Genomic DNA, 11,345 nt, shown 5'->3' with positions numbered 1-11,345 from the left:
CGGCTTTCGCTTTGTCATTATTTATTGTGCGTAGATGAGGGGAACAAAACATTTAATCAATTTTAGAATACGACTGGAAAGTATTAAAATGTCTGAATATTTCCCGACTGCACTGTAATAATCTGAAAACAATTTCCGAATGTATCCCACCTCATTTCATTTTAACATCACTTCTGCCACCACATGGCGATGTAGGGAAATTAAACCAAGCACAAGCATTCATGATAATCAAACGCTAATAACACAAACCACATCTCAAATGTGAACTACGTGCATTTGGATCGTTGACCATTTCAGTAAATCAATTGGTCACATTCACAGTATTTAGAATGAAATATCAGACTTCTCTTTCTCATGATTCACTCAATATTTATTTTCTTCCTCACCCCTTTTACACATTGGTCCTTTTACATCACTCCTCCATATTCTGTCTGTTCTTACCAAACTTCCACCAAATGGCGGTGAGGATAACAGCGAGGAGCAGGATGAGACAGCCAGTGATCAAGTAGGCTACGGGCAGGAAGTTGTTCTGACTCCCGAACCAGCTGACTGTGGACAGTACCACTTCCTTTCTGCCCTAGAAGGAATCCACTGTAGTCTAACGCAGGGCTTCATGTGCTGTGGCCCACATTGTTTTTATAACTGACCAAATAAACAAATCCAAAATGTCAAGCCACAACCTACTGTTTCACTTCCACCCAATGAGAAACTAGCTAACCCCAATCTGCCTCAAGGTCGGAAATAGTAATCTGCCAATTGGAAATCGTTTTAATTAAATTGATTTAAATCTCAAAATGATCAATCTGATAGAATAAAGCATTAATAAGCAGATGAATAATAATGGCTACTGTAGGAGATATGGATGCAGTAGTTCCCAGTCGGCAGCCCTTCAGTGAAGGGTTCTCTAGCTCGGGACCCCGTAGAGCTCCTTGAAGTTGGGGAAGGCAGCCTCCCTCATCCACACTATCAAGTCCTCGTTGATGAAGCCGTTGTTGTGGTCCCAGGGGTCCAGGTCAAACGCGGGCTTCTACCAGTACAGAGGCCGGGCCGTGCCTGCCAACACATAGACAACATTTGGAAAGTAGAGTAAGAGGGAGCAACAATACATATGGCTATTAATATTAAATAAGAATGTGACATTACACCATGACTATTCATAATCGAGATGGCCATGAACACACTGTGTGGGTGTATTGTGAGACACACCTTCAATCACTTGCTAACGTTAGTGTCTTGTTCTCGTCTGGTGGGTTGCGGAACTTGACGTTCTTGTCGGTGTACCAGGGGATGCCCTTCCTGAACAGATGAACATGGACCACTGGACCCCCCTCTCCTGAGTAGTACGTCGGAGTGAAGGAGTCTGGGACAAACAAAAGAAAACACATCAAGAAATCAGTCAGTCAATAAATTAATCAAAACCAGGTCTCATGTCAGATTGATTTGATCATATCACTGGATATTAAAAGGTGTTTCCCCAAAAAATCTTATAATGCTGTCACATCATTAGCAGAGACTCAGAAGATAGTGTGGGTAATGGTGTAATACCGTTGAACATGCTGTTGGTCATGGCCATTATTTTCCTTTATGAAGGGCTCACAGTAGGCGCTGGGGTTATGTAGAGCAGACAGACAGGAAGAGTTTGACAGAGAATAAGTTGTAAAAGCTCAGAATGAACCAGCATAAAGTTGGATAGAGGCAGACAGACAGGGATAGATAGAAGTAGACAGAAACAGTAGCTACCTGCAGGCTTTTATTTTCTCCTGACCATCTGTCCATCATCCCTGGAGTCCATGCATGTTCTGGTGGAAGTTGATCAGCCCAAAGTAGAAGAACACATCTCTCTGGGACAGGAAATAGGAAACATAATCACTGTGCTTCTCAAAGGACTTGGATTTGGTTCAACAGCTTGTGGTCTCAAAACACTTATCACATGACCCTGCGTGTGTGTAGTCCACCTGTGGAGAGAGAGGAGAAGAGATGGTGAGAGAGGGAGTGACAGTAATAGATAGCAAACATTAAAAACCCATTGGATCTTTAGATACATGTTCGTTCTCCACCGCCACTCCTCCTGTTATACTGTACACTCATTCTCAGAATACCTTTAAACTCTTCTCATTGTCTATCTCTATCTCTGTGTTCATGGTTAGATAAGCTATGCATTGTGGAGGGTGTTACCTGCTCCATTTCAAGTGATTATGTGTGTGTAAACGTTGGAAGTAGAGAAAAAAAAGGCAAAAAGATTTGATTCATTTGAAGGGATTGATTACGCACCTTCAGTTCATGTGTATTCTGCACGGTGGCAAGTAGGCACACTCCCAGTTTCACAGGTATAGTGGCCATACAATAAAAGGAAGGCAGGACAGTGTGAGCAGTGAGCATGGGGGACCAGACAGGCAGTCTCTGATGTTTGAAAGCCAAGTTGTCAGGCCTCCGGGCCAGGAGCCCAGCATTGGCCTTCGCCTTTCCCATGACAGAGAGCTCCGGCTGTGGCAGGGAGAGGAGCACAGATAGGGTCAGACAACCAGAGAACAAAGCAAGAAATGTGAGTCTTGTCTCTCTTCTCTTCCGGTCTTTTTTAACACGGTCTAATTTCTTTGTTTCTCTCCCTTGTTCTCGCTCCCCTCCTTACCAAGAGATTTTTTCCCAGCAGGCTACTGGGAGAAATACTTAACCAGAATCATCGTCTCTTCTTTCTCATTCTTGTTCTACTGTTCTTCTCTCAGTTCTTCCTTAGCGCTTCAGTCCTACATACATACAGATGTTTTACAGTCTAACAGATCATCGAGCTAAATACTAAAGGTTTATTTTAGACGGTAACTTACAATCAGTTCCCCTTCAAAGCAGTTGACTGTGTCTGTGCCTGCCTCGTTGTAGAACAACTTCACAAACAGGATGTTATGATAAATCAGACTTCCTACTGGGTGAAACATCTCATGACCTCAGACTCAGTGGGATGGGCTTCCTGGTGGTGTGGGTGACCAAACAAAGAGAATCTGGTTCCATTCAGAATGTCTTTATTCGGACCATCCCACAGGAGGGGTGGAGGTGTTGAACTACAACACTGTATAAACAATATCAGACATGTTACATGGTCACTTAAAATATAACAATAACATCCAAAGTGTCACACAGAGAAGGTAAGAACAGGATAGGGAAGAGGGTTGAAGTGTCCAGCAGTCTCTGGAGATTGGATTGAGAAGCCCCACTTAAGTTTGGTGTGTGTGTGTGTGTGTGTGTGTGTGTGTGTGTGTGTGTGTCAAGGTTATTATAGGTTTGTGATTTAATATTTGTTTCTATTCGTTTTTACATTTTTATTGGAAATTCAGTTCAGTTTCAGTTAGTTCAGACTTGATTTGCTCATTTTTTGATTTAATTTCAGTTTGATAAAAACATTTCTATTTTGTTTTTATATTATTTAGCTTCAGTTCTAGTGTTGGGGACAGAATGCGTAGGAGGCTAGGAGCCATTATGTGCCTATAGTTTTTTTTTGTTTTTGGGAAGTCACTTCTTGCCACTAGGGGGCAGTAATACGTACAGTTCTGGGCCAGGACCATAGAACTGGATAAACACTAGAGGAATCCATACAACTCCGTAGCCAGGATAAAGGTTTGGTTAGGTTTAATTATAAAACAATCCTAATGTGACTTGAATTTGAAGGATAAGCACCTAGACTGGTGCAATAAATATGGTGGAAGGATGTGTAACCTTTTTATCTAGGCAAGTGAGTTACAAACAAATTCTTATTTACAATGATGGTCTACCCCGGCCAAACCCAGACAACACTGGGCCAATTGTGCGCCACCCTATGGGACTCCCAATCACGGCCAGGAAGTGATACAGCCTGGATTAGAACCAGGGACTGTAGTGACACATCTTGCATTGATATGCAGGAGACCGCTGCGCCACTCGGGAGAAATACTCATGTTTAAACCAATCCAATCCTTTAATTTAGATGTAAGAAGAATCAAGTACCCTTCCCTTTATCTGACAGAAAGAGAGAGGAAAAAATTACAAATGAAGTCATGGCATATTTGACCTGTTATGTTTCTGTAATATTGTATCACTGACTTCAAATAAGGTTAATAAAAACAGATGCAACAACAGAAGAAACATAAGCCATACAACACTTATTCACAGATCTATCAGTTCACAGCCAGCCAGTCAGCCAGCTTGTGTGATTGTTTCTGTTCAATCAAACAAGATTTGATGGTTTATCTTCAATAAGACTGTGTTCCAGAGAGCTGGTTCTCAAGCCGGATGACAGTTGTCCACAGACAGAGAATATTCTCTCCACAAACACTTGGGATGCAAGGGCAGAAACCAGATCCAGCTCCACAGGGCACAGAAACCAGATCCAGCTCCACAGGGCACAGAAACCAGATCCAGCTCCACAGGGCACAGAAACCAGATCCAGCTCCACAGGGCACAGCTTTGGATAAAGAGTCATCCTTGTCTGCCAGAACTGGAGAGGTGACTCTGTAAACATGCCCCCCCCCCCCCCCCTTATCTCCTTCAGGTATTTCCGCAGCTGACACCGGGCACTTAATGCCCTGCCAGGTTGACCCTCCAGCTGGACAGTGACCTCAGACACAATCTTTGATGCAAGGCTATATTTCTGAAGAACTGTGGTCGAAATCTTTACTGGATTCATCGTGCTGGCATCTTCTATGACGTGGATGTCAAGTAAGGCCCTGCACATCTATGATTCAGAGTGTTGGGTTAAATGCGGAAGACGCACAATACATTTAGTTGACTGACTAGGTATCCCCCTTTCCCTTTTCCTTTTCCTTGGGGTCCTGCTGCTCCACAGCTGTACTCTCTGATTTGTTGAAGTACAAATGACTCCGCTTCCCTCATCAGTGGCTCCATCTCTGTAGAGCGAAGTGCCGGAGATATACATGGGTCTATCAGGCAAGCTGCTGCAGGTGATGGATGGAAGTTGGCAGCCAGAGAATTCAGTATGCATGCAAAGAGCTCAAACAGTGACTTCAGGAGGACCTGTGCCAACTGTTTTGCCACAGTAGATGACTGCAAGTGTGCCTCAAGGTTGAGAAGACACGGCACCACATCAGACAGTTTGAAGTTGCTCTAGCTTGGCCCAGTCACTGGTCAGCAAGTTGGTTGTGTGGATTGCGAATGGCTCCAGCAACTTCACAAGACGTTCTAGCTTGGCCCAGTCACGCTCCTCGCTCGCCCTCTGATTTCTTCCCTGTTAGCTAGTGATACATTAGCTAGTGATAGTGGTGCACATGCTACCCACTAGGCAAAAACTGGTTGAATCAGCATTGTTTCCACGTCATTTCAACCCCAAAAATCTATCTGATGACGTTGAATCAAGGTGAAAACTGATTGGATTTGCAAAATGGAATTAGAAAGGGCATTTCATCTTTTTTCACCAACTTTTACTGAACTCCAATGACATGGTGACATTTGTTATTGATTTCACGTTGAAATCACTTTAGTTGACATCTCAACCAAATTTAAATCAAAACTAAACGTCAACAACAACAAAAACATTTGATTTTTTCTCAAACTTCAGAATAAAAAAATTAAACAAAACATAAATAATTTTTATTTATTTTAGTTTATTTTAGTGTGTTTTGCAGTTTGTTTTGCAATTGAATCCCCAATTTTTGTTTCAGTTTTTGTTTACTACAATAAATGTGGTGTGTGTGTTTGTGTGAGAGCAGAAGAGGTCCAGTTCGAAATGGTTGGGTGTGTGTTTGTGTGTCAGAAGAGTCCCAATTGGACTTTTCCTTCTCTACAGCCTTTCAAGATGTCCGTATCCAGCAGCTTCAGCAAATCAGTTTGGACCTGGAAGTGAAAAAGAGGGCTATATTATTAAGAAACACCATATTGTCTGTGACAGAAAGCCCATGTACTACCAGATAATATTTTCAGTGCTGTGTAAAGTGTGACTGTGTTCTTTGCCCAGCAGGGGGAATTATAGTCTCACATCAGGGATGTCCACCATCATGCGAAGCTTCTGGTCCCTCCAATTCCAGTCCAGAAGCAGGAAGCACAGCGCTGGCAAGGCCAAACTGGGGTTAAAACCCTGAGGGGGAGTAAATGAGTGCCCACCTCAGGGTGAAGCGTAGACGATCAGAACAAAGTATCATGTAAATTAAGCCACACTAAGGACAAGCCCTTACCTTTCCCTAGGAGGGCTTTCAGTCTCCCTGGTGTTCCCTCCCCAATGTATGTCACCTCAAGCTTCAGCTGCTCTTCTACCTGGGGACAGAGACAGACAGACATACAGAGGACAGTCACACTTGGCTTTACTCACTCACAGAACAGCTCATCTGTATACACAAACATTCGTAGGAATCTATTCTACAATAAAGTATGTTACATTGATGTGCTTTACAAACAGCTTCAGCACTTTAGCCTCTCTCTCAAATGTTGTCAACTGTCTGGTGAAGACATAAAAACAAGGGAGCATTATACTGAGCTGAGAAGTACCATAAAGTATACAAAATGAAAGGAAATACAAATCAGATTAATAACTTTAAAAGAAGGAGATGTGAGTTGTTGCGCTTGATGAGTCTGAGGGTGGAGTTACAGACAATGAACAAAATTACAGAACTATTCTCTGTGTGCTGCGTCTGGACCTCAGCCCGTTTGGGACACACTGAGCGAAAAGAGAAAGGGAAAACATATACTGTGATACAAGGGACAGATGTCAATAATCTAAAGTGGCTTCCTCTTTTAACTTCCTCCACAGATCAGTCAGATGAAGAAGAGGAGATGAGGAGAGGAAGCCAACACCAGACTATTAAGTTATACCCAAGTACACGTCTAGCAACATGACAGAAGACTTAAAGCACAAATGGGACAGAAGTTCAATTAGTTTAACATTGAGGTTAAAAATGAGGGATGGTTTGGTGAGGGATGTAGGTACAGTGGGGCAAAAAAGTATTTAGTCAGCCACCAATTGTGCAAGTTCTCCCACTTAAAACGATGAGAGAGGCCTGTAATTTTCATCATAGGTACACTTCAACTATGACATAATACAAAATGGAAAAAAAAATCCAGAAAATCACATTGTAGGATTTGTAATGAATTTATTTGCAAATTATGGGTGAAAATAAGTATATGGTCAACAACAAAAGTTTATCTCAATACTATGTTATACTTTGTTATATACCCTTTGTTGGCAATGACAGAGGTCAAATGTTTTCTGTAAGTCTTCACAAGGTTTTCACACACTGTTGCTGGTATTTTGGCCCATTCCTCCATGCAGATCTCCTCTAGAGCAGTGATGTTTTGGGGCTGTTGCTGGGCAACACGGATTTTCAAATCTCTCCAAAGATTTTCTATGGGGTTGAGATCTGGAGACTGGCTAGGCCACTCCAGGACCTTGAAATGCTTCTTACGAAGCAACTCATTCGTTGCCCGGGCGGTGTGTTTGGGATCATTGTCATGCTGAAAGACCCAGCCACGTTTCATCTTCAATGCCTTTGCTGATGGAAGGAAGTTTTCACTCAAAATCTCATGATACATGGCCCCATTCATTCTTTCCTTTACACGGATCAGTCATCCTTTGCAGAAAAACAGCCCCAAAGCATGATGTTTCCACCCCCATGCTTCACAGTAGGTAAGGTGTTCTTTGGATGCAACTCGGCATTCTTTGTCCTCCAAACACGACAAGTTGAGTTTGTACCAAAAAGTTCTATTTTGGTTTCATCTGACCATATGACATTCTCCCAATCTTCTTCTGGATCATCCAAATGCTCTCTAGCAAACTTCAGACGGGCCTGGACATGGCTTAAGCAGGGGGACACGTCTGGCACTGCAGGATTTGAGTCCCTGGCGGCGTAGTGTGTTACTGATGGTAGGCTTTGTTACTTTGGTCCCAGCTCTCTGCAGGTCATTCATTAGGTCCCACCGTGTGGTTCTGGGATTTTTTCTCACCGTTCTTGTGATCATTTTGACCCCACGGGGTGAGATCTTGCGTGGAGCCCCAGATCGGGGGAGATTATCAGTGGTCTTGTATGTCTTCCATTTCCTAATAATTGCTCCCACAGTTGATTTCTTCAAACCAAGCTGCTTACCTATTGCAGATTCAGTCTTCCCAGCCTGGTGCAGGTGTACAATTTTGTTTCTGGTGTCCTTTGACAGCTCTTTGGTCTTGGCCATAGTGGAGTTTGAAGTGTGACTGTCTGAGGTTGTGGACAGGTGTCTTTTATACTGATAACAAGTTCAGGTGCCATTAATACAGGTAATGAGTGGAGGACAGAGGAGCCTCTTAAAGAAGAAGTTACAGATCTGTGAGAACCAGAAATCTTCCTTGTTTGTAGGTGACCAAATACTTATTTTCCACCATAATTTGCAAATAAATTCATTAAAAATCCTACAATGTGATTTTCTGGATTTTTTTTCCTAATTTTGTCTGTCATAGTTTACCTCTCGATGAAAACTTACAATTGGTGGCTGACTCTCCCCACTTTTTTTGCCCCACTGTTCTCACTTTCTTTCAGGTAGGAGGAGAGGCTGTGTGTGAGGTCATTACTCGTCAGGAAGCAGGAACCAGAGAAAAAAAAGTCTTATTACGTTATTCAGGGAAAGTGAGTGAGTAAGAGAGAGAGAGAAAGAGAGAGAGGGGGAGTGAGAGGGAGAGAAAGAAGAGAGAGAGAGAGAGACTGACAGAAAGGCTGACAGCCTTAGACCTGCTGGTAAAAGAATACAGAGGTCAGGTGACTCACCCTGCAGTTTAAACTATTCCAGCTTGATGACGGAGTGGTCATCTTTTTTTTTCTTTAACCTTTATTTAACCAGGCAAGTCAGTTAAGAACAAATTCTTATTTTCAGTGACAGCCTAGGAACAGTGGGTTAACTGCCTGTTCAGGGGCAGAACGACAGATTTGTACCTTGTCAGCTTGGGGATTTGAATTTGCAACCTTCTGGTTACTAGTCCAACGCTCTAACCACTAGGCTACCTGGCCGCCCCATCTTTGAAGTGCTTTAGAACCAGATTCTGCAGGTCGCCTAGAGAGACCGGTTTGGGTTCCGTCGTGGCCAGGATGTCTGTGATCGTCTTCTTCTGAATACAAACAGAGATATAATTCCCACTTCTAACACCAATGTGGTTGAATTAAGGCACATTTTAACTGCAGTTCCCTTTTAGGACAGCAGGTGTCTCTTCAATCCCCTCCATCCTTAGTCTTACCTATCTCTTGTTCTTGGTCTTTTTCTCGCCCTCATCAACTTTCTTCTCCTGAGCCATAAATCACTCCTGGGATTTCTGTGTAGACAAATAAAATAATTGAGAAAGTAGTAGTACAGTCGTACACCAAATGAAACGCAATGAAGTTTAAAACAAACTTTTACATACCAGTGCAGTCTTCTTCTTAGCCGGAACGGGTTCCTGTTTCCTCTTCTTTCCTTTCTTCTCCTGTGGGCTGTTTCTCCTTTCTCCGGTTCTCTCTCCTCCTCTCCCCCCGAGGCATCTGAAAAAGCAGGAAAAAAGTGTCTGTTATATTTTGACTTTGCGCAACCTCAACCTCTGCTCACTGGACAGGCATAGTTACCATAACAACAAGGTGCATTGTCAACAAGAACACTACATTATAGTCACCATGGATATCAATGTTGTAACATAGAGCCAAACCAAATGCCTGGCTATCTTTAACAACCCTCTCTCCCCTCTATACCACTTCCCACCCATCTCCCCCCTCATCTCTCTCACCCCTCACCTCTTATCCCCATGCTGTGAAATCATGTTCAGGTCCCATGGGAAAAGAAGACAGAGGAGAATGCTGCTCAGAAATACCTCTGGTTTAATTTAAACAGGCTAATGCCAAAGTAACCATAGATATAGACTGTAAAGACCAGACTGACACAGGTCTCTATTCCACAGGTTATCATGTCATGGACCCACCCACATGGTGATAGAATTGAACGGCTACGTTGAGATATTGACATCCTGTCTGTCATACAGTACAAGTCTGCCTTTTAATGATAGTGTTCATTCTATATATTCCATATCTGTGGTAGAACCTCACTTGTCCCAGAGAACATTATCTACCCCTGAGGCTGCCTTGTGGCACGTCCTTATTAAAGCCCATGTATGTTCCATTGCTTGTCTGTCTGTCGGTCCCAGGTGTATAATGATCGCAATGTGACCAGGGCTTATTGGGGACCTGGTGGCATGTGGCACCAGGTTTTACGAGATCAACCCGAGCTGTGGTGTTTGACTGAATGTGTAGGCTGAGGAGTTCATATATTTATAATATGTTTTTAAGACACCATTGCCTGATTCCCTCTTCATGTGATCCTCATAAATACCACCAATAGGAACAGCAATAGGTCATTCCCAATTCCCATGGATCCATAGGCCTATGAGGTGAAGGAGTGATAATAACTCTCCTTCTAAAATACAGATGAGTGTCTGTCTGCCCAGACAGTGACAGAGCTTACACATTAGTGTATGTATGCGTAGGCATTCATTCACACTAGACTATATTCGCAATGCATTAATCAATTGGCACAACTGAAATTAATTGAGAAAATCTTACAGACTGTGACTTTAAGAGTTGCTGGAAATCACTTGGAGATGTAGATATCACTATGGTTGCCAAGCACTTGTGGAGTAACATCAATGTGGCTACAGAGTATATTTAGAGTAATGAAGGAGTATATTTGGAGATAACACAAGGGTGTCCACTGATCTTTTTAGGCTTAGTACACTCACAGGATACTTTGCAGGATGGTTGGGTCATTCTCTGAGTGTCCGGCATAGCTGACAATGACGTACATTAGCCGCTCAATATACCTCAATGACAAACTGCACTCAACACAACGCCAACCAACCAGAGTGTGTGTCTGTGCATGCATGGTTATCAGCCATCTCCTTTCCCGTTGTTCTCCATCTTGGTCACCCTCTCTGTTCCCATCTCACCGATCTCTCTCCATCTATCCCTTTTCTATCTTGATCTGTCCCTCTCTTTTTCCTGCTCTGACACTTTTCAGTCATGACCATCTGTCCAGGGGAAAGAGGAGGTTAGTGTGTTTAGGCACAGGGGGTTGTAGCAGGAAAGTGTGTGTGTGTGTGTCTAGTGTGAGAGAGGGTGCATGTTACATTTAATTAGCACCGACTCATTTCTGCATGGTAGGTCTGATCCAACCACTACTCCCTGGCCCCACCCCTTCACTCTATACTTTACAGTCATCTGTCAGGGCAATCGCTCCCTCTCTCCATCCGTCCATCCTCCACTCTAAGCCCCACTCCATCCCTTCCATAAGGATCAAACCACACACTCTCTCTCACACACACATTCCCTTCTCTTTCCTTCTATCTGGACCACTTGGAGAAAATGTAAGGACACAAAAGTGGGGGAAATAGG

General features: G+C 43.1%; 2 protein-coding genes across 2 annotated transcripts; both read right to left on the bottom strand.

Moving 5' to 3' along the window:
- Positions 1-4: 4 nt before the first annotated feature.
- Positions 5-2,930, bottom strand: LOC139380100 (transmembrane protein 30C). The gene is made up of 5 exons (XM_071122558.1): positions 2,823-2,930; positions 2,272-2,484; positions 1,741-1,955; positions 1,207-1,360; positions 5-1,053 (listed from the first exon to the last, which is right to left on the bottom strand). Exons 1-3 carry the CDS (start codon positions 2,928-2,930, stop codon positions 1,899-1,901), a joined length of 378 nt encoding a protein of 125 aa, XP_070978659.1. The 3' UTR covers positions 5-1,053; positions 1,207-1,360; positions 1,741-1,898.
- Positions 2,931-5,565: 2,635 nt separating this feature from the next.
- Positions 5,566-10,758, bottom strand: LOC139380099 (protein CMSS1-like). Its single transcript, XM_071122557.1, has 7 exons — positions 10,701-10,758; positions 8,471-8,545; positions 6,508-6,631; positions 6,353-6,413; positions 6,134-6,231; positions 5,957-6,041; positions 5,566-5,814 (listed from the first exon to the last, which is right to left on the bottom strand). Exons 1-7 carry the CDS (start codon positions 10,756-10,758, stop codon positions 5,731-5,733), a joined length of 585 nt encoding a protein of 194 aa, XP_070978658.1. The 3' UTR covers positions 5,566-5,730.
- Positions 10,759-11,345: the final 587 nt, after the last annotated feature.

This window comes from Oncorhynchus clarkii, chromosome 22, assembly GCF_045791955.1.
Source record: "Oncorhynchus clarkii lewisi isolate Uvic-CL-2024 chromosome 22, UVic_Ocla_1.0, whole genome shotgun sequence".
NCBI classification, from domain to species: Eukaryota; Metazoa; Chordata; class Actinopteri; order Salmoniformes; family Salmonidae; genus Oncorhynchus; species Oncorhynchus clarkii.
This window is presented reverse-complemented; position numbering and strand designations above follow the sequence as displayed.